The sequence below is a fragment of the Symphalangus syndactylus genome, chromosome 13 (assembly GCF_028878055.3).
Source record: "Symphalangus syndactylus isolate Jambi chromosome 13, NHGRI_mSymSyn1-v2.1_pri, whole genome shotgun sequence".
In the NCBI taxonomy this organism is placed as follows: domain Eukaryota; kingdom Metazoa; phylum Chordata; class Mammalia; order Primates; family Hylobatidae; genus Symphalangus; species Symphalangus syndactylus.
Genome location: NC_072435.2, coordinates 41963400 through 41986864, shown reverse-complemented (window position 1 = coordinate 41986864; position 23465 = coordinate 41963400). Strand labels below are relative to the sequence as shown.

General features: G+C 47.2%; 3 protein-coding genes across 3 annotated transcripts in view; 2 read left to right on the top strand and 1 right to left on the bottom strand.

Moving 5' to 3' along the window:
* Positions 1-23465, top strand: part of LOC129459690 (putative zinc finger protein 861) — a 250172-nt gene that overhangs the window by 23575 nt on the left and 203132 nt on the right. The window lies entirely within an intron of this gene.
* OR10H1 (olfactory receptor family 10 subfamily H member 1) lies at positions 1017-1973 on the top strand. Its single transcript, XM_055236739.1, has one exon. It carries the CDS (start codon positions 1017-1019, stop codon positions 1971-1973), a length of 957 nt encoding a protein of 318 aa, XP_055092714.1.
* Positions 7426-20064, bottom strand: OR10H5 (olfactory receptor family 10 subfamily H member 5). Its single transcript, XM_055236740.1, has 2 exons — positions 20009-20064; positions 7426-13719 (listed from the first exon to the last, which is right to left on the bottom strand). Exon 2 carries the CDS (start codon positions 13706-13708, stop codon positions 12761-12763), a length of 948 nt encoding a protein of 315 aa, XP_055092715.1. The 5' UTR covers positions 13709-13719; positions 20009-20064; the 3' UTR covers positions 7426-12760.

The window sequence follows — 23465 nt, the reverse complement described above, 5'->3', positions numbered from 1 at the left end:
GATAACCCCAGAGGAAGTCTGGTTGGTTCAGATTTAGAGATGCTCTCTGTTCCAAGGAGTTGTAGCCATGAGTGGGAACGTCTCGTGATACCTGGAGCTGGAGGATGAACATGATTTATCAGAAGGGAGTAGGAGGGTAGAGAAGGAATGAATGGAAGTTCCAGCAAAGGAATATGTTTTTCTTCTTCTTTTTATTTTTATTTTTTGAGACAGAGTCTCGCTCTGTCACCAGGGTGGAGTCTAGTGGCGCCATCTCGGCTCACTGCAACCTCCGATTCCCAGGTTCAAGGGATTCTCCTGTCTCAGCCTCCCAAGTAGCTGGGACTACAGGTGCGTGCCACCATGTCCGACTAATTTTTGTATTTTTAGTAGAGATGGGGTTTCACCATTTTGGCCAGGCTGGTCTCCATCTCTTGACCTCGTGATCCGCTTGCCTCAGCCTCCCAAAGTGCTGGGATTATAGGCGTGAGCCACAGCGCCCGGCCATTTTCTTCTTTTTTTAAGAGATAGAGTCTAGCTCTGTCACCCAGGCTGGAGTACAATGGTGCCATCATAGCTTGCTGCAACCTCGAACTCCTGGGCTCAAGCCATCCTCCCCCCTCAGCCTCCAAAGTGCTGGGATTACAGGTGTGAACCACCACGCCAGCCTGGAGCACTTTCATTTGGGAGGGGGGCTGGGCAACATAGAGAAATAGTGAAGGGTGTAGGTTTCAGAGCCAGCCCAGCTATGGGTTCAAGTCTCTGATCTACCGTTTCAACAGCTTGGCCTTGAGCAAGCCCTAGACTTCAATATTCTCAATGACTATGGTCAATACCAAAAGGGGGTTGAAAAAATAGTACCGTTCTCACTAGGTTGATGAGAGTATTAAATTATAGGAGGCACAGAGTGGGAACAGAACCAAACCATTTATCAAGAGCAGTCCCTTGGGCAAATCCAGGTATGGGGAAGGCTGAGAACTTTTCTTCATGCAGTAACTGACATGTCCCTGTCACATCTCACCCCAGGCACAGCCTCCATGCAGAGAGCCAATCACTCCACAGTGACCCAATTCATCCTTGCCGGCTTCTCTGCCTTCCCCCACCTCCAGCTGATGCTCTTCCTGCTGTTCCTACTGATGTACCTGTTCACGCTGCTGGGCAACCTGCTCATCATGGCCGCCATCTGGAGCGAGCGCAGCCTCCACACGCCCATGTACCTCTTCCTGTGCACCCTCTCTGTCTCCGAGATCCTCTACACCGTGGCCATCATCCCGCGCATGCTGGCCGACCTGCTGTCCACCCAGCGCTCCATCGCCTTCCTGGCCTGTGCCAGTCAGATGTTCTTCTCCTTCAGCTTCGGCTTCACCCACTCCTTCCTGCTCACCGTCATGGGCTATGACCGCTACGTGGCCATCTGCCACCCACTGCGCTACAACGTGCTCATGAGCCCGCGGGGCTGCACCTGCCTGGTGGGCTGCTCTTGGGCTGGTGGCTCAGTCATGGGGATGGTGGTGACCTCGGCCATTTTCCACCTCACCTTCTGTGGACCCAATGAGATCCACCATTTTGCTTGCCATGTGCCACCTCTGTTGAAGTTGGCCTGTGGAGACGATGTGCTGGTGGTGGCCAAAGGAGTGGGCTTGGTGTGTATCACGGCCCTGCTGGGCTGTTTTCTCCTCATCCTCCTCTCCTATGCCTTCATCGTGGCCACCATCTTGAAGATCCCTTCTGCTGAAGGTCAGAACAAGGCCTTCTCCACCTGTGCCTCTCACCTCACTGTGGTGGTCGTGCACTATGGCTTTGCCTCTGTCATTTACCTGAAGCCCAAAGGTCCCCAGTCTCTGGAAGGAGACACCTTGATGGGCATCACCTACACGGTCCTCACACCCTTCCTCAGCCCCATCATCTTCAGCCTCAGGAACAAGGAGCTGAAGGTCGCCATGAAGAAGACCTTCTTCAGTAAATTCTACCCAGAAAAAAATGTAATGATCTAGGAGAAATTCACTGGGCACAACTAAATTGGATTACTGAAGGCTATTGTTAAAAACTGCATTCCGTGGTGGCTCATGCCTGTAATCCCAGCACTTTGGGAGGCCGAGGCAGGCAGATCACCTGAGGTCAGGAGTTTGAGACCAGCATGGCTAACATGGCGAAACCCCATCTCTACTAAAAATACAAAAATTAGCCAGGCATGTTGGCACATGCCTGTAACCCTAGCTACTTGGGAGGCTGAGGCATAAGAATTGCTTGAACCCGGTAGGTGGAGGTTGCAGTGAGCTGAGATCACGCCACTGCACTCCAGCCTGGGCGACAGAGTGAGACTGTCTCAAAGAAGAAAGAAATAAAAATTAAAAAGAAAATTACATTCCAGCCAAGCACTGTGGCTCACACTTATAATTCCAGCACCTTGGGATGCCAGGGCAGGAGGATTGCTTGAGGCCAGGAGTTCAAGACCAGCCTTGACAACATAGCAAGACCACATATCTACAAAAACTTAGAAAAAAATAGCTTGGCATGGTGGTACATGCTTGTAGTCCCAGCTACCTGGGAGACTGAACTGAGATTACTGCCTAAGTCCAGAAGTTTGAGGTTACAGTGAACTATGCCTGTGCCACTGCAATCTAGCATGGGTGACAGAGTGAGACCCTATCCCTTCCCCTTAAAAAGAAAGACAATCCATGAACATATAGTAACCTCTATTTGTCATGCTTTAAGGTTTACAAGGGACCTTGTAGACGACATACAATTATAAACACAAAGGTTAATCAGCATCAGGGATGTATTTGGAGTGGAAGTGTGTGTGAGATACTAACACAGAGAAAACCAGGTTTGATTATTTCTATCTGTTGCAAGATACTGTGTTAGTTAGCACCAAACCTCAATCTAGACTCCTCTTGCCAAAAGCCAGGGTCATCTAATACCCCCAATAATGCAAACCAGCAATGCAAAGAGAGATGGAAGATTTCATGCCCCGCTCTTTATTAGTGCAGCATCAGGTAGCTACAACTCAGATTTTGTAAGGCTACTCCAGATTATAGCAGAGGAGAGAAAAGTACCCTAAATTTCAGCATTGCACAGATCTATGCAATAGAAGTTAGAAATAGCAATAAACAGATTCTCTGAAAACATCAAGGAAACCTTAGCATTTCAAGTATGAGTCCTGAATAGTTGTGGAGAGCCTGAGATGTCTTCGTGGTTGGATCAAGGAAAAAAGTCACACTGTGAGATACTGAATGCTGTGTTAGAAGGCGACATGGCTCATGGGCCAGCCGGGAGCTCTCTGTCGAATCTGGACATTGAGTGCAGAGCCCAGGATGAGAGTTTATCTCATGGCCGGGCGCAGTGGCTCATGCCTGTAATCCCAGCACTTTGGGAGGCCAAGGTGGGTGGATCCCCTGAGGTCAGGAGTTCGAGAGCAGCCTGGACAAATGGCTGAAACCCCGCCTCCACTAAAAATATAAAAATTCGCCGGGTGTGGTGGCGGGTGTCTGTAATCCCAGCTACACAGGAGCCTGAGACAGGAGAATTGCTTGAACCCTGGAGGCAGAGGTTGCAGTGAGCTGAGATCACACCACTGCACTCCAGCCTGGATGACAGACCGAGACTCCGTCTCAAAAAAAAAAAAGAAAGAAAGAAAGAAGGAAAGTTTATCTCATGGTCTCTCAGGCATCATGCTCACCCACTTCCCACTGGGCAGGGATTTAAGATTGACCCTACTGTATAGGATTTATATATTTATTGACAATAGGTCTTCCTGTGTTTGAGCTATGCATAATTTTTTTCTAAAGTGTGAATTATCTATCATTTAAGCAGTCAAAACATCCCACAGTCAAAACATCCCACATTAGCGTGAAGAGTGAGGATGTGGGAAACGATTTCAATCAAAACTTGGAAACTCAGAGAAGCTCCCTTTGCAGAATACGTGCTACAGTTCATGTATCTTGTTACCCACCAGGCACGTTGTATCATTAGCGCCTCACAAGGTGGGAGTGAAAGCAGATATAATCACAGTCCGTCTGTTTGATAGAGGGGGAAACTGAGGCACAAAAGATGCATGGCTCATCAGAGACCAACCAACTTGGAAGAGCCAAGCTTCAATGTCAATCTTTTCTGATTCCAAGTCTTCTCCATTCAACACTTCAAGCATTGCCTTTTTACAGTGGGATCCTAATTTCTGGACGACTGGTCCTTCTTCAAATGAAACATCTCAGCATCCTTAGAGTCTTTTATGGCACAGGAAGACAGTTGCAACCCTCTGCAAACCCTGAAGCATGCATCCTTAGAACACAGATGGAATATTTCTACAAATTCAACAGTCCTTCATGATTTTAAAATAAGTTTTAGTCTTGTAGAAATTCTTGAGTAACTTCTATGCACTGAGCTAAGATGCTCTCCTCTCCTGACAACAGAGCCATCTGGGCAGGAACATAAGTCAGGTCTTTTTTCTTTTCTTTTCTTTCGTTTTCCCTTCCTTCACCTTCCCTTCTCCTTTGCCTCTCCTTCTCTTCTGTTTCCCTTCTCCTTCCCTCCCCCTTCCCCTTCCCTTCCCCTTCCCCTTCCCTCCCCCTTCCTTTCCCTTCTCCTTCTCTCCCCGTTCCCTTCCCTTCCCTTCCCTTCCTTTCTTTTCGCCTCGCCTCTCCCTGCCCCGCCTCTCCCCGCTGGCCCCACCTCGCCCCTCGCCTCACCTCTCCTGTCCTGTCCTGTCTTTTCTTCTTTTCTTTTCTTTTCTTTTTTCTTTTCTGTCTTCTTTTCTTTTCTTTATAAAAGACCCCACTGGCCTCTGATCCTGCTGGTATCCAAATGGATAGAGACCCTGGAAGGAGGCTGGATATCCACTATGAGTTGGGCACTGGATGTCTTATGCTAACTTATTGTGATCCTTTAAGCTGCCAGCTGCATGTGGTCATGAGGTTTGATCATCTCGTACGTTATCACATCCAGCATCAGCATGGTACTTGGACCATATTCTTAACAAATATTCCTAAAGTGGACTAATTTAATCCTACAACATTGAACAATCCAGAATGTTGACTTATGTATTTGCTGTGAGAAAGAAACCTTATTGCCCCCCAGGGCAGTGGGAAAGTGTGTGTGGGGATTCGTGTTTGAATGAGAAGGACCTAGGTTGAAATCCTGCCTCCTAATTTCCACCAATTCGATTGACATCTTATAGACATTCCACGTCAGTGTAAACAAAAGGCTGTTTAGAGCAGTGACATTTATGATCGAAAAAGCACTTTGGGAGGCTGAGGCAGGTGGATCACTTGAGGTCAGGAGTTTGAGACCAGCCTGGCCAACATGGTGAAACCTTGTCTCTACTAAAAATACAAAAATTAGCCCGGTGTGGTGGTGTGCGCCTATAATCCCAGTTACTCAGGAGGCTGAGGCCTGAGAATTGGTTGAGCCTAGGAGGTGTACATTGTATTATATCTCCTCTGCTAAGAACCTTCCAATGGCTCCCTGTCTCACTCACAGGGAAATCCGAAGTTTTTACAGTGCCAACAAAGCCCTACACACCTGGGCCCTGCTGCTGCTTCTCTGACCTCACCTCCCTTTTCTCCTTCCCTCAGTCACTCTGCTCTAGCCTCCCCACTGTCCCCCAAACACACCAAATATGCTCCTACCTCAGGACCTTTGCACATGCTGTGTCCACTATCAGGAATTCCCTTCTCCCCACAATATGTCCACATGGCTTCTCTCTCACTGCCTAAAGCTTTCTGCTTGAATATCAGAAAATTATTAGATACACCCATTAATAAAGGAGAGGCTTGGTGGGTTTTTTGTTGTCATTTGTTTTTGTTTTGTTTCGTTTTGTTTGAGACAGGGTGTTGCTCTGTTGCCCAGGCTGGAGTGCAGTGGTGCAATCGTGGCTCACTGCAACCTCAACCTCCTGAGCTCAAGCAATTCTCCCACCTCAGCCTCCTGAGTATCTAGGACCACAGGCATGTGCCACCACTGCTGGCTAATTTCTGGAATTTTTTGTAGACACAGGGTTTCACCATGTTGCCAAGGTTGGTCTTGAAATCCCCAGCTCAAGCAATCTGCCTGCCTTGGTCTCCAAAAGTGCTGGGATTATAGGCATGAGCCACCACACCCAACCAATAAAGGACAGACGTGAGCCACCGTACCTGGGCTAAGATTAGTTTAATAATTATTTGTGGCCTTCTTTGTCTCCAGACCTGTGCTAGTTTTGGGGGTATAGAGAAGCCTTTGTTTCTGTTCCCAGCCTTTGAGGCATTTGCATGTTACCTGGTGCAGTGATACACAGAGAAATATCAGGGCTGTGACCAAGATACAGATTGTATTAGTCAGGGCCCTTCATAGAAACAGAACTAATAAGATATAGACAGATAGATAGATGATAAATAGGTAATGAATAGGTAGATAGATAAGGTAGATGGATAGATATATATATTATAAGGGCCAGGTGCAGTGGCTCACGCCTGTAATCCCACACTTTGGGAGGCCAAAGCGGGTGGATCACTTGAGGTCAGGAGTTTCAGACCAGTCTGGCCAACATTGCGAAACCCCATCTCCACTTAAAATACAAAAATTAGCGGGGCGTGGTGGCGGGTGCCTGTAATCTCAGCTGCTCAGGAGGCTGAGGCAGGAGAATCACTTGAACCAGGGAGACGGAGGTTGCAGTGAGCCAAGAGTGTGCCACTGCACTGCAGCCTGGGTGACAGAGTGAGACTCCATCTCAAAAAAAAAAATTATATATATATATATGGTATTGGCTCACATCATTATGGAGGCTGAAAAGTCTCATGATATGCCATGTGCAAGGTGGGAACCAGGAAAGACGGTGTTGACTCAGCCAATAGTTTGAAGGCCTGAGAGCTGAAAATGAATGGTGTAGAGTCCAACCTGGGTCTGAAGGCCTGAGAACCAGGAGCAGTAAGAGCAAGGAGAAGATCGTCAGGCAAAGGGAATGTGAGTCCAACCTCCTCTGCTGTTTTATTCTATTCGGACCCTCCACAGGTTAGAGGATGCCCTCTCACACTGGGAAGGCCCACCTGTTTTACTCAGTTCACCAATCCAAATGTTCGTCTCTTCCAGAAACACCTTCACAAACATACCCAGAAATAATATCCAATCTGATCTCCGAGCATCCCCTGACCCAGTCAAGTTGACACATAAAACAAACCATCCCATGAGCAAAGTTCTAAGGGAGCCAAGAGGGGTAAGACACAGCTGGGGCTCTATTAGCCCGGTCTCTGCATTCCCATGCTTCTCTGCCAATGGTGATTTTGCTCTCCTTCCCAGGGGACATTTGGAAATTTCTAGAGACAATTTTTGGTCTTTGAAACGAGGCAGAGGGTACGTATGTTACAGCATCTAGTAGGTCAAAGTCGGTGATGCTGCTCAACATCCTACAATGCACAGAACAGTCCCCACCACTGTCCCCAAATATCAGCAGGGCCCAGAATGACAAACCCTGCTGTATTCACTCAAAAGGCATTTATTGATCGCCTACTGTGTACCAGGCATTTTTCTAGGCACCACTGGGAAGACAGTGTTGAAACAATTAGATAAGATATCCGGATCTCAGCATCTGCCCTAGAAAGAGGAAGACATAGATATTAAACAAATAATCACACCAATTAATATATATGGGACATTGTGATAAAAGCTCTGAGGGACCTAAGTGAGTTGTTATGAGGACTTGTAATAGGGGGGTGACCGAATGTGGGGAAGTCAGGAAAGAGCTTTCTGAGGAGGTGACCCTCAGGAAGACCCAAGGGAGTGTGGGAGCAGGTGGGGGAAGGGTATCACAGGTAAAAGCAAGAGTAGCTGCAAGGGGCCAGGTGCGGTGGCTCACGCCTGTAATCCCAGCACTTTGGGAGGCTGAGGTGGGCAGGTCACTTGAGGCCAGGAGTTTGAGACCAGCCTGGGCAACATGGCAAAACCCTGTCTATACTAAAAACACACAAAAAATTTAGCTGGGCGTGGTGGCACGCCTGTAATTCCAGGGAGTCTGACCCAGGAGAATTGTTTGAACCTGGGAAGAGAAAGTTGCAGTGAGCTGAGATCATGCCACTGCACTCCAGCGTGGGTGACAGAGTGAGATCTTATTTCTCTCTCTCTCTCAAAAAAAAAAAAGACATTCAATGAACATATAGTAATCTCTATTTGTCATACTTTTAAGGTTTACCTTGTAGACAACATACAATGATATACATAATGTTTAATCAGCATCAGAGATGTATCTGGAGTGGAATTGTGTGTGAGATGCTAACACAGAGAAAACACAGACCTGGATGTGTTTTCACTGACCTTTTGGCACTTAATCCTATTCTAAATTAATGATGGCTTCCACTTTTTAGTCTTTCGAGGGAAAAAATGCAAGAAAACTGATTATTTCTACCTGCTGCAAGATACTTTGTCAGTTAGCACCAAACCTGGAATCTAGACTCCTCTTGCCAAAAGCCAGTGCAAACCAGCAATGCAAAGAGGAATGGAAGATTTCATGCCCCAATCTCTCAAGAAAAAAAAAAAAAAAAAGAGTAGATGCAAGGTTCCCAGGGACCGGGCGTGCTTGGTTTACTGCCGGGACAGCAGGGATCCCATTGGGCTATAGAGTCAAAGGATGAATTTGGGGCTGAAGTATAGACCTGGCCACGCAGCCCTGATGATCACACTAGAGTCTGTACTGTATCCTAAGAGAAATGGAAGGTTTAAGTAAAGGGATGATTTTTCAGAATTTCCCTTTAGAAAGATCCTTCTGGCTGGATGTGGTGGCTCACGCCTGTAATCCCAGCACTTCGGGAGGCCGAGGTGGTAGTATCACCTGAAGTCAGGAGTTCGAGACCAGTCTGGCTAACATGGCGAAAACCCGTCTCTACTAAAAATACAAAAAATAGTTGGGTGTGGTGGCAGGTGCCTACAATCCCAGCTACTTGGGAGGCTGAGGTACGAGAATCGCTTGAACCCGGGAGGCGGAGGTTGCAGTGAGCCGAGATCGTGCCACTGCACTCCAGTCTGGGAGACAGAGCGAGATTCCATCTCAAAAAAAAAAAAGCTCCTTCTAGCTGCTGGGCAGACAGACTAGAGGATTTTGGGGGTGAAACAAGAGGGGCAACCTCCATGAGGAGGGGATTGAATTTTTATCCACATGCAAGGAGGTTAGGCCAACACCGGGGAAGAAAAGAACAAAAGAAGTGAAGGACACAGATCACGTCTTTCAAGCTGGCCTTGGTCTCTAGCAATTAGGACCACAACACTGGGCTCCAAGGAACTCAGGGAGCAGGTCCCTGAAGCCTGGGATCTCCCGTCCCTCCCTGTGCTCCTGCCCCTTATTCACCTCTCTGGGCTCTGGTCCTGCCTTGGGGATACCAAGCACAGAGGGGACCATTATCAAGGCTTGGCAAACAGCGAGGAATGCAGGAGGTGTGAGACTTCAGAAAGTGAAGGCTGATTAATGGCGGGAGATGAGGACAGGGTCCCGGGGGAGGGGGCTGGCCAAAGCTAGCAGACAGAGGGGGGCTGTTTCCACCCTTGGGGCATGGGGAGTTGTCACTCCCAGACCTCCTGTGTTTTCACTGAACTTTTGGCACTTAATCCTATTTTAAATTAATGATGGCTTCTAGTTTTTAGTCTTTTGAGGGAAAAATGCAAGCAGTTTGTTTTTCCTTTGTGGGGAGATAAGGCAGTCACTTTGACCACCCAATGTAAGGGGCCACCAAAAAATTCAGCAATCAAGATAAATTATATTTATGCATTTTTTTTTTTTTAGATGGAGTGTTACTCTGTCACCCAGGCTGGAGTGCAGTGGCGTGATCTTGACTCACTGCAACATCTGTTTCCCTAGTTAAAGCAATTCTCCTGCCTCAGCCTCCTGAGTAGCTGGGACCACACACGCGCACCACGGCCAGCTAATTTTTGTATTTTTAGTAGAGACAGGGTTTCACCATGTTGGCCAGGCTGGTCTCGAACTCCTGACCTCAAATGATCCGCCTGCCTTGGCTTCCCAAAGTGCTGGGATTACAGGAGTGAGCCACCACACCCGGCCTAATGCAATATTTTAAAAAACCAAAATGAATGCCAAAAAAATCCACGGTGAAAAAAATGTCAACATTTTAAATAATGTTTAAAGGAGGTGAGGTGTCTCCCTCACCTCACCCTGACCTGGCCCTTGGGGTCTAGAATATGCCATGTATAAAAACAACACTAAGCCCAACTTCTCTGGTTGTTTTAAATTTACACAATGGCTACTACTAAATAAAGTGAAGGAGTAATCACAAAGCTTATTTTAATTTCAGAATGCATGGACATTGGTCAACCAAACTACAGCAAGCTGGCTTGCTTTCCTCATCACCACGGGGAACCACAATGACACATCTTGGATATAACCCAGAAGCCACCTTTCCTGCACTCTTTCAAACTCACACAGTCTGATTTTTACCTGTTTCCCAGCCTATTCCAAGGTATCTTCAGAACCATGATCAGCTAGAAAGCACTAGCTACATCCCAGGACATGTGGGGTATAAACAGGGTATAAACATTCTCTTTTCCACGACAACTTGAGGTGATGGGGGTGGAAGTTTAACATTTGGGATCCCTTTACATTTTATAGGAGAGGCAAAGAATGCCTCCCCACCGCCCCCGATATTAGTAGTTAAGTACCCTGGAACAACTTCTTCTTTCTTGTTTTTTTTTTTTTTTTTGAGACAGAGTCTCACTCTGTCACCCAGGCTGGAGTGCCGTGGCGCAATCTCAGCTCACTGCAACCTCCGCCTCCTGGATTCAAGCAATTCTCCTGCCTCAGCCTCCTGAGTAGCTGGGATTACAGGCGTGTGCCACCATGCCCGGGGAATTTTTTGTATTTTTAGTAGAGATGGGTTTTCACTATGTTGGTCAGGCTGGTCTCAAACTCCTGACCTCGTGATCCACCCACCTCAGCCTCCCAAAGTGCTGGGATTATAGGCATGAGCCACCATACCCAGCCAGAACTTCTAATATACCTCAGGAACCCGGATTTAGAAGGGTAGTTTTTTTTCTGCAAAGCGTTTTTTTTTTGTTGTTGTTGTTGTTTTTTTTTTTTTTTTTGAGACAAGGTCTCACTCTGTCACTCAGGCTGGAGGGCAGTGGCACAATTACTGCTCACTGCAGCCTCAACCTCCTGGGCTCAAGCGATCCTCCCACCTCAGCCTCTTGAGTAGCTGGTACTACAGGCACATGCAGCCATGTCTAGCTAAGTTTTTAATTTTTTTTGTAGAGATAAGGTTTCACTTTGTTGCCCAGGCTGGTCTTGAACTCCTGGGCTCCAGTGATCCTCCTGCCACGGCCTCCCCAAAATTTTGGAATTACAGGTGTGAGGCACTGTGCCTGGCCCAATTTAATATTTGAATGTGACACTCTCTTTCATATTAACATGTCTGCTAAAAAAATTAAACACAGAAATACTACAGCCAGTTTGGCCAAACTCATAAGGTGTATCCCTAATTCTCTGACACTGGGAGATTCCTCCTAAACCCATAAAGACAGCATATTTCTAGTTCTGGGCTCATTCCATTGGTGCTAGCTAGAATGTGTCTCTTGTTTTCAATCCAGCTCTTCCTCCCTTTCTGGAACAGACTGACTTCCCCTCTTCACAGGCCCTGAGAAATGTGTACTTCTTATCACCGGCTCTAATTTAAAGAATAGGTTCAATTCTAGCTTTTCCATGTCAGTGACAAGATCTTTGGCTAATTAATCTCTTTATAACTTAGCTGCCTCATCTTCAAAACAGAACTTGGCCGGTGTCATGGCTCATGCCTGTAATCCCAGCATTTGGGGAGGCCGAGATGGCAGGATTGCTTGAGGCCAGGAGTTCAAGACTAGCCTGGGCAACATCGTGAGATCCTGTCTCTACAAAAAAGACAAAATTACCCTTGTGGTGGCATGCGTCTGCAGTGCTAGCTTCTCTGGAGGCTGAGGTGGGAGAATCGCTTGAGCCCAGAAGTTGACGCTGCACTTAGCCATGATTGGACTACTGCACTCCAGCCTGGGCAGCAGAGCAAGACCGTATATAAAACCAACCAACCAACCAACAAACGAAATGGAGTTAGTAATCCTATCTTCCCTGTGAAGTCAAATAACTCACGTGTGTTAAGCACCTAAAGCCTATCATTAGTCATCGGGGAAATGCAAATCAAAACCGCAAAAAGAAACCACTAGGATGTCTACAATAAAAAAGTCAGGGTCGGGCACGGTGGCTCACACCTGTAATCCCAGCACTTTGGGAGGCTGAGGTGGGCATAACGCCTGGGTCAGGAGTTCGAGACCAGCCTGGCCAACATGGTGAAACCCTGTCTCTACTAAAAATAAAAAAATTAGCCAGGCGTGGTGGTGTGTGACTGTAATCCCAGCTACTCAGGAGGCTGAGGCAGGAGAATCGCTTGAACCCAGGAGGTGGAGTTCGCAGTGACCCAAGATCGTGCCACTGCACTCCAGCCTGGGCGACAGAATGAGACTCAGTCAAAAAAACAAAAACAAAAACAAAAGAACAAGGAGGGATAAAGAGAGTGACAGAGACAGAGAGGCATAGAAACAGAAAGAGGCAGAGAGAAGGGAAAGAGGGAAGGAGGCAGAGAAGAAGGAAGGGGGAGGGAGGGAGGAAGGATGGAAGGAAGGCAAGGAGGAAGGGAGGGAGGAAGGAAGGGAGAGAAGGAGGGAGGAAGGGAGGAAGGGAAGGGAGGGAGGGAGGGAGGGAAGGAGGGAGGGAAGAAAGGAAAAGAAATAAAGGAGGAAGACTGAAGTGTTCCCATTCGCTACATCTCTTAAGAGAAAGCCAGCCATTTCAGCAGTTCTGTGGAAAGAGTTTGGTGAAGCAAGTCTTCTTCATGGCGACCTTCAGCTCCTTGTTCCTAAGGCTGAAGATAACGGGGCTGAGGAAGGGCGTGAGGACTGTGTAGGTGATGCCCATCAAGGTGTCTCCTTCCAGAGACTGGGGACCTTTGGGCTTCAGGTAAATGACAGAGGCAAAGCCATAGTGCACGACCACCACAGTGAGGTGAGAGGCACAGGTGGAGAAGGCCTTGTTCCGACCTTCAGCAGAAGGGATCTTCAAGATGGTGGCCACGATGAAGGCATAGGAGAGGAGGATGAGGAGAAAACAGCCCAGCAGGGCCGTGATACACACCAAGCCCACTCCTTTGGCCACCACCAGCACATCGTCTCCACAGGCCAACTTCAACAGAGGTGGCACGTGGCAGAAGAAATGGTGGACCTCATTGGGTCCACAGAAGGTGAGGTGGAAAATGGCCGAGGTCACCACCATCCCCATGACCGAGCCACCAGCCCAGGAGCAGCCCACCAGGCAGGTGCAGCCCCGCGGGCTCATGAGCACGTTGTAGCGCAGTGGGTGGCAGATGGCCACGTAGCGGTCATAGCCCATGACGGTGAGCAGGAAGGAGTGGGTGAAGCCGAAGCTGAAGGAGAAGAACATCTGACTGGCACAGGCCAGGAAGGCGATGGAGCGCTGGGTGGACAGCAGGTCGGCCAGCATGCGCGGGATGATGGCCACGGTGTAGAGGATCTCGGAGACAGAGAGGGTGCACAGGAAGAGGTACATGGGCGTGTGGAGGCTGAGCTCGCTCCAGACGGCAGCCATGATGAGCAGGTTGCCCAGCAGCGTGAACAGGTACATCAGCAGGAACAGCAGGAAGAGCATCAGCTGGAGGTGGGGGAAGGCAGAGAAGCCAACGAGGATGAATTCAGACATGGAGGTGTGGTTTAGCCCCTGCATGGCGGCCGCCCCTAGTTGGGGAAGAGAGGAAAGAAGACCCAGTGGTTAGGAGCAAGGGGGTGTCTAGTGACTCCTGCCTGGGAGGACATCTGAGAGCACCTCCTTCGTCTGTCCAAGCCATGGTTACTCCGTGTGCAAAAATATGTTATTTATTTTTAGTTTTAGTTTTTGAGATGGGGTCTCGCTCTGTCACCCAGGCTGGAGTGCAGTGGTGTGATCTCAGCTCACTGCAACCTCTGCTTCCTGGGTTCAAGTGATTCTCCTGCCTCAGCCTCCAGAGTAGCTGGGATTACAGGCATGTGCTACCATGCCAGCTGATTTTTGTATTTTTAGTAGAGATGGGTTTCAGCATGTTGGCCAGGCTGGTCTCGAACTCCTGACCTCAGGTGATCCACCTGCCTCGGCCTTCCAAAGTGTTGGGATTACAGTCGTGAGCCACCACGCCTGGCCAAAAATATGTTAATAATAAGTGCTGAAGTTTAGCCTGGGAATGATGGCTCATACCTGTCATCTCAGCACTTTGGGAGGCGGAGGCAGAGGGGGTCACCTGAGGCCAGGAGTTTGAGACCACCCTGAGTAACATAGTGAAACTTCATCTCTACAAAATAAAAACTAAAAAAAAAAAAATTAGCCAGGCATGGTGGTGCATGCCTGTGGTCCCAGCTACGTCAGAGGCTGAGGCAGAAGGATCACTTGAGCCCAGGAGCTTGAGACCAGCCCAGGCAAAATAGCAAGACCCCCATGTCTATGAAGTATAAAAAAATGTGCCACACATGGTGGTGCATGTCTGTGGTCCTGGCTAGTTGAGAGGCTGAGGTGGGAGGATCGATTGAGCCTGGGAGGTCGAGGCTGCAGTGAGCTATGACTGAGCCACTGCACTTCAGCCTGGGTGATAGAGCGAGATGCTATCTCATAAAACAAAACAAAAACAAACTGTGTTAAGGTTTAAATAAGATCATGCATCTTACTTGCTTTGCACAAGTCTTGGCCCATAGTAAGAACCTCACAAATAGTAATACTGATAAAAATAATAATAATTATTCCTATTTTTAAATCCCAGTGGTCTCTATTCAGCCACATCTGGGTTGGATCCCCACTTCAGAGCTAGGGGACCGTGGGTTGGTCGCTTGATTGTTGTGAGCCTTAGTTTTCTCATCCCTAAAAAAAATTGATAATAATCCCAAATTGACACAGTTGTTATGAGGATTTAATAAGATTATGCTCATAATGTACCTGCCACAGGGGCTGGAATAAACACTTCAGAATTTAAGGCTGAGGGCCAGGTGCGGTAGCTCACTCCTGTAATCCCAGCACTTTGGGAGGCCTAGGCGGGCAGATCACTTGAGGTCAGGAGTTCAAAACCAGCCTGGCCAACATGGTGAAACCCCATCTCTACTAAAAATACAAAAATTACCTGGGCGTGGTGACATGCGTCTGTAATCCCAGCTCCTTGAGAGGCTGAGGTGGGAGAATTGCTTGAGCCCAGGAGGCAGAGGTTGCAGCGACCTGAGATCACACCACTGCACTCCAGCCTGGGTGACAGAGTGAGACCCTGTCTCAAAAATAAACAAACAAACAAAGAATTTAAGATTGAGGACAGACATGGATGGTCAGACTCAAGTTCTCTTAAATTGTAGCAAGTGCCAATATAAGAAAGACCCAGGTTTTCTGAGCATTCTGAAATAAAATTGGAAATTATTATGATGAGGACCCTTAAAACTACCTATATATTTAGAACATGAATATCAGGTTGAGTTACGTGACATTGCCACAGTAACATATCACATAATAATCTTTGGAATAAAAGGAAAATTTAAAAGTGCAAAGGACAAACAAAAATGATAATGAAAAATAGAAATAACAACTAAATGAAATGAATTGTGCCCTAGAACATAAAGAGGGAATTAGCTGACAAACTGGCAAAATTCCAGTAAGATCTGCAGCACTGGTGGGTGAATATGGCTAATTGTAACTTACTGCATATTTTCAAAAAAGCTAAAAGAGAGGATTTTTTTTTTTCTTTTGAGACCGAGTCTCACTCTGTCACCTAGGCTGGAGAATTTAATAATAATTCATGCACCTGTAATCCCAGCAGTTTGGGAGGCCGAGACGGGAGGATCACTAGGTCAGGAGGTCAAGACCATCCTGGCTAACATGTTGAAAACCCATCTCTACTAAAAATACAAAAAAATTAGCTGGGCGTGGTGGCGGGCGCCTGTAGTCCCAGCTACTTGGGAGGCTGAGGCAGGAGAATGGTGTGAACCCAGGAGGCAGAGCTTGCAGTGAGCTGAGATGGCGCCACAGCCCTCCAGCCTGGGCCACAGAACGAGACTCCGTCTCAAAAAAAAAAAAACAAAAAAGAATTCATGCAAATAAAGGGATACACTTTGAACAAAATGGAACAGCTGTCTGTGGTGGGGGTCGGGAAGTGAAGTAGAAGCGAGACATGATGATAAATGCAAGTAAATAAAATGAGATCGCCCCTGCTGTGCATATCAATGATGATCAAATAAGAATGGTAAAATATCACTGACTAGTTGCGGAGTACATCTGCAGTTTAAGTCCAACAAAAATGTGTGTGTGTGTGTGTGTGTGTGTGTAGGTGTGTGTATATATATGGTATCTATATAATTATATAGATATCTTTGATTAACTGAAGCCTAGTGTTTTTAAATTCTATTTGTATTTACTTATTTTTGTTTGTTTTGAGATGGAGTTTTGCTCTCGTTGCCCAGGCTGGAGTGCGGTGGCATGATCTCAGCTCACTGCAACCTCCGCCTCCTGAGTTCAAGTGATTCTCCTGCCTCAGCCTCCTGAGTAGCTGGGATTACAGGTGCCTGCCACCACGCCCAGCTAATTTTTGTATTTTTAGTAGAGACAAGGTTTTGCCATGTTTGCCAGGCTGATCTCGAACTCCTGTCCTCAAGTGATCTGCCTGCTTCGGCCACCTGAAGTGTTGGGATTACAGGCGTGAGTCACCACCCCTGGCCTCTATTTGTAATTTTGTATCTTTTAGCCAATTTCTCCCTGTCTCTCCCTTCTGCCTACCCTTCCCAGCCTCTAGTATCCTCTGTCCTACTTTTTACTTCTATGAGAAAGCTACTGTTTTGATAGCAGGTTTTCGAATATTTACCTCGGACCTGGTTCACCCCAATATTACACTTCCTCCTAGCCTTACCTAGAAGATTGTCACTAACTATCTCTCAGAGCCAAGGTCAGCCCAATGCTTGGAGGACTCAGGATACCACCTGGAAAATGGACAATTTGGCTCAAGTTAGGAACGATCATTCCACACAGAAAAGTAGCATGTGTGGGCTAGAGGGGACCCAGCCAGCCAAGCCAATAACTGCAGCACAGCCTCAACTCCCTCCTCTTCTTCATCCCTCCTCTTCCTCATCTGCCATCTCTGAGCCTAATTCCCTGCCCCTCTATCGCAGGGACACAACCCCAGCCCTGGCCTCGCGCCCTCTCTCTCAGCCCACGGTGCTTACCAATCTCCCCTCCTCTGCCCCATCCCTCTTCTGACAGCCAGAGACAATTCTCTAAGACATACCCAGGCCGTGGAGTCACGCAGACCCATGGTTCAAATCCCAGGTTCTCACTGTATGCTGGGATAACCAGAGACCTGCCCTGGGGGTTCCCTGGGTGATGGGGTGCCAAGTGCTTAGCACACAGTTCTCAAGGCTGCCAGCTGACGTTGTTGTGATCATCTTTGTCATCATTGCTGTTTGCTGTCTGCTGAGCTGGTTGCCACTCATCCTTGCCTGCCAGGTGACTCACATTGGCACTGTGACAGTCCGGGGCTTCAACCTCATTCCAGATGAATCTTCTTCTGTCACTGCAAATGCCTCCGACCCTCCAGCACTCCCTCCCTCGTGCAGCTCCCCTCTTCCTCTCTCCTGGCTACCAACAGGCTCCAAGGTCCCTGCTCCTAAATGCACAAATGTTACTAAAAATTACAGAAAGGGGTCATGCCCAGTGGCTCACATCTATAATCCCAGCACTTTTGGAGGCTGAGGCAGGAGGATCGCTTGAGGCCAGGAGTTTGAGACGAGCCTGGGCAACATAGTGAGATCCCATCTCTATATAAAAAAATTGTTTTTAAATTAGCCAGGTGTGATGATGTGCACCTGTAGTTCCAGCTACTCAGGAGGCTGAGGTGAGAGGATTGCTTGAGTACAGGAATTCGAGGCTGCAGTGAGCCATGTTCATGCCACTACATTCTAGCCTGGGTGACAGAGTGAGACACCCTGTCTCAAGAAAAAGAAAAAAAAGAAAAGAAAAATACAGAAAGGGCTCTCTCAGCTCCCTGTCTCCCTCTGGCACATTCTGTCCCACTCTTTCCCAGAAGAGCACCTTAGCAGAAATCTCCAAGGGGGCTCTCCAACTCCCCTGCACAAGTCTAGACCTAGGGAAGGAGAAAGGCCAGGGCCCTTCTCCCAGCTGAGGGCTCCCAGGCAGAATCCCAGACTGATGCACACACAGAACTCCAGAATGGTGCACACACAGAACCCCAGGCTGGTGCACACACAGAACCCCAGGCTGGTGCAAATGCAGAATCCCAGGCTGGCACACACGCAGGCTCCCAGACCCTGCTCCAGTGCCCTCTCTCCTCAAAGGAGACACAATTCAACTCATCCAGCTCTTTCTGCTTATGCACTTTATCATACAACTGAACACACAGATGCAAAGGCAGACAGATGTGAGCAATGCCACAAAGTCGCACTGGCTCTGAAATGCACACTGGCAGTGACACCCCCAGCCAGAACCAGAGACACCACCACTCATTCTGCACACACCTATGGAGCCCTTGCCAAATGCCTGGTGCTTATCTGGGGCTGGAATAAACTGCAGACACACAGCCATTCCATGTGCGAGGGCACTGTGTGTGTTGAATCGTGTCCCTCCAAAACTCATGTTCACTCAGAACCTCAGAATGTGACCTTTGGACACAGGGAGGGGAACAACACACACTGGGCCCTGTTGGGGTAGGGCAGGGGCGGGGAGAGCATCAGAAAAATAACTAATGCATGCTGGGCTTAATACCTAGATGATGGGTTGACAGGTGCAGCAAAGCACCAAGGCACACACTTGCCTGTGTAACAAACCTGCACATCCTGTGCATGTACCCTGAAACTAAACTAAACTAAAAGAATGTGACCCTAGATGGCAATAGAGTCTTTTGCAGATATCAAGGTAAGGATCTAAAAATGAGACCGGCTGGGTGTGGTGGCTCACACCTGTAATCCCAGCACTGTGGGAGACCAGGGTGGGTGAGGGGTGGGGGATCGCTTGAATCCAGGAGTTCGAGACCAGCCTGAGCAACATGGCAAAACCCCATCTCTACAAAAAGTAGCTGGGCATGGTGGTGTGTGCCTGTGGTAATAGCTGCTTGGAAGGCCAAGTGGGAGGATCAATTGAGCCTGGGAGGCTGAGGCTGCAGTGAGCTGTGATCGTGCCACTGCACTCCAGCCTGGGTGACAGAGTGAGATCCTGTCCAAAAAATAATAACAATAAAAATAAAAATGAGATTATTCTGAATTAGGTTGTTTCCTAAATCCAATGACTGGTGCCCTTCAAAGATGAGGGGAGGACACACAGAGGAAAAGGTCGCGTGAAGACAGAGGCAGAGATTGGAGCAATGCAGCTACAAATCAATCAATGCCTGGAGCACCCAGAAGCCAGAAGAGGCAAGGCATCTTCTCCCTTAGAATCTTCAGAGGGAGAGTAGCTTTGTAGACATCTTGCTTTAAGATGTCTAGCCTCCAGAACCTTGCAAGAATGCATTTATCTTGTTTTAAGCCACAAGGTTTGCAGCACTTTGAAATGGCAGCTACAATAATCTCATACAAGCACACACAACTGCACACACACACACACACACACACACACAGTGAAGGCAGGAGTACACATGGGTGATGCCTAAGTACACCCACGTGCATGGTGACACACTCAGTGTCGCCCTCCTGGCTCAGAACCACCCTCCTCCACAACTTAGTATAGAGACCACTCCCCACCCAAGCGTGGACCCTGGTGGCTACGACTGCGGTGGAAAGGGGGCTGCTCTGGGCAGTAGGTGGACTTGGAGTGAGGACAGGCTGACCCAGCCTGCAGTCAGGTGGCTGAGGCTATAGAACCCCTACTCCATATCATCCCATGCTCCCTCTCGTTTCTTTTCCCAAACCTGTGCCTCCCTCTGTTCCAATTTTCCATGCTTCTCTTGCCTTCTCCCTTCCACCTCCCAGTACTCTTGCCACTTCATCCTGGAAAGCAGGTTTGGAAATAGAAGACTCCACTTACCTTCATCAGAGACCTTTAGGGACGCCTTGCAGCCAGGCCTGTAATGGCCCTTGGCACAGTGCACCCAGGGTGAGAGCTTCATCCCTGCAGGCATCTTCCCCAGTGGCAGGTTCCCAGAGGTGTCTTAAGGAGCCTGCCTGGGATGCAAGATGCAGGGTAATCGAAGTCCAAGGAGGGAGGCAGGGGACCTTGGGATTGCCCTCTCCATTCCTGCCTCCCTCCTTCCTTTGCTGCTTCCCTCTCTCCTTCCTTCTCTTACTTCCTTCCTCTCTTCTTCCCTTCTTCCATCTTTCCTCCCTCCCTCCTGCCTGGGACCCCTTCCACCACTACTCACTCTCACCTGTCTCAGTCCTGTTCTCATTTGAGGTTTCAGTTTTTACATCACCTCCTCGCTAAAGATCTCACCATCAACCCCCGACACCACCACCACCACCCCCTGCGGCTAGCGAGGCTGGGCTGGGCTGCCCCAATTCCAAGCGTTTTGGAAAAATGAGACTGGATTCTGGGTGATGTTTCCCAGGATGGTGTCTCTTCTCAATGGATATCAGGAAAGGGATCTGGAGAGATACAGAGGTGTGATTCTCAGAAGAAGCGAAGCATCCTCTATGGTTGCCTCTGGAAGCACAAAGCCCACAGAGGGCAGGGAACAAGGCCAACGTCACACTACAGGCGCCTGCAGCAAGCCCAGATGGAGTGGAGGGGCCAAGAGCTCCAGCTCTGCCTCTTCCTCCCCATAAACTTGACAGGGTGCATCATGACCCAGGTATCAACACCTTCAGAATCTCCCAGTTCCCCATAGCTCCAGAAACAGTCCAACAAAGACTTCAGATACTGGAATTATCAGGCAAGGACTATGAAACAATATTGCTTACTAAGTTTAAATAATGAAATGTAATTTTGGAAATATCTTCAAGGAATAAAGCATTGTAAAGAGCAGCAGGGTTGATTTGAAAAAAAATGAAATATAATTTTTTAGAACCAAAACTACAATATTAATATCCCAGCAGAAGTTTAATGCACGTCAGACACAATTGAAGAGAGAATTAGTGAGTTGGGGGCCGGGTGGCTCATGTCTGTAATCCCAGCACTCTAGGAGGCTGAGGCAGGTGGATCACTTGAGGTCAGGAGTTCAAGACCAGCCTGGCCAACATGGTGAAACCCTGTCTCTACTCAAAATACAAAAATTAGTCAGATGTACATTCTAGATATTAGCCCTTTGTCAGATGAGTAGGTTGCAAAAATTTTCTCCCATTCTGTAGGTTGCCTGTTCACTCTGATGGTAGTTTCTTTTGCTGTGCAGAAGCTCTTTAGTTTAATTAGATCCCATTTGTCAATTTTGGCTTTTGTTGCCATTGCTTTTGGTGTTTTAGACATGAAGTCCTCGCCCATGCCTACGTCCTGAATGGTATTGCCTAGGCTTTCTTCTAGGGTTTTTATGGATTTAGGTCTAACATTTAAGTCTTTAATCCATCTTGAATTAATTTTTGTATAAGGTGTAAGGAAGGGATCCAGTTTCGGCTTTCTACATATGGCTAGCCAGTTTTCCCAGCACCATTTATTAAATAGGGAATCCTTTCCCCATTGCTTGTTTTTGTCAGGTTTGTCAAAGATCAGATAGTTGTAGATATGTGGCATTATTTCTGAGGGCTCTGTTTTGTTCCATTGGTCTATATCTCTGTTTTGGTACATATCTCTGTTTTGGTACCAGTACCATGCTGTTTTGGTTACTGTAGCCTTGTAGTATAGTTTGAAGTCAGGTAGTGTGATGCCTCTGGCTTTGTTCTTTTGGCTTAGGATTGACTTGGTGATGTGGGCTCTTTTTTGGTTCCGTATGAACTTTAAAGTACTTTTTCCAATTCTGTGAAGAAAGTCATTGGTAGCTTGATGGGGATGGCATTGAATCTATAAATTACCTTGGGCATTATAGTCATTTTCATGATACTGATTCTTCCTACCCATGAGCATGGAATGTTCTTCCATTTGTTTGTATCCTCTTTTATTTCATTGAGCAGTGGTTTGTAGTTCTCCTTGAAGATGTCCTTCACATCCCTTGTGAGTTGGATTCCTAGGTATTTTATTCTCTTTGAAGCAATTGTGAATGGGAGTTCACTCATGATTTGGCTCCCTGTTTGTCTGTTATTGGTGTACAAGAATGCTTGTGATTTTTGTACATTGATTTTGTATCCTGAGACTTTGCTGAAGTTGCTTATCAGCTTAAGGAGATTTTGGGCTGAGACAATGGGGTTTTCTAGATATACAATCATGTCATCTGCAAACAGGGACAATTTGACTTCCTCTTTTCCTAATTGAATACCCTTTATTTCCTTCTCCTGCCTAATTGCCCTGGCCAGAACTTCCAACACTATGTTGAATAGGAGTGGTGAGAGAGGGCATCCCTGTCTTGTGCCAGTTTTCAAAGAGAATGCTTCCAGTTTTTGCCCATTCAGTATGATATTGGCTGTGGGTTTGTCATAGATAGCTCTTATTATTTTGAGATACGTCCCATCAATACCTAATTTATTGAGTTTTTAGCATGAAGGGTTGTTGAATTTTGTCAAAGGCCTTTTCTGCATCTATTGAGATAATCATGTGGTTTTTGTCTTTGGTTCTGTTTATATGCTGGATTACATTTATTGATTTGTGTATGTTGAACCAGCTTTGCATCCCAGGGATGAAGCCCACTTCTATCTATGGACAGGTGGAGATCATCACGTGGATGTGTCTGGGCACTTATGCACATGGTTCTTCTTAAATGAACAGGCAAAAAAGATTTTATTTTCCCCTAGTGTAAGAAAAAGAAAGAATAACCTGATAGTCATAAATGCCACCAAGCATTGAGCTTTTTCTATGTATCGGCACTATGTCCAGTGTTTTATAAATACTATTCTTTTAATTAGAAGAAATGTACAAAGGAAAATAAACTACTCGCCTCAGAGAAGCTGGTTCTTATGTAAAGTTCCTCACTGTCTTTGGGAGAGGTATACTCTAAGTTTCTGTGTGGATATTAATATGTTGAGTTGAGTGAAGGATGTCAGAATGCAAAAGTGGAGAGAGACCAAGAAGGAGAGAGAGAGAGAGATACAGAGACAGAGACAGAAGAGAGACAGAGACAGAGAGACGGAGAGAGAGAATGCAGGTGTCAAGTAAAATGGGAGTTCTTTAAATTTTTTTATCTGTACAGGAAATGTAATAACTAAGAATTTGGAGCAAAATCTGGCAAAGAGAGAAAGAGAAAAAAGGAGGTTGGTAATAGGGCTTAATATATCTTAATAATAGGGCTGTAATACGTCCTGATAAGATAGCCACATCTCTCCTCCAAGCGTTTTTGACACAGTTGCTCCGCAATCTCAATGGGTCATTCTAGGATATGTACTTCCTTGCCTCCAATGGATGCATCAATTTTCTTGTTTCCTGGTTCTAGCCATTGGTTCCACCAGCTGATGAATCAATATTATTT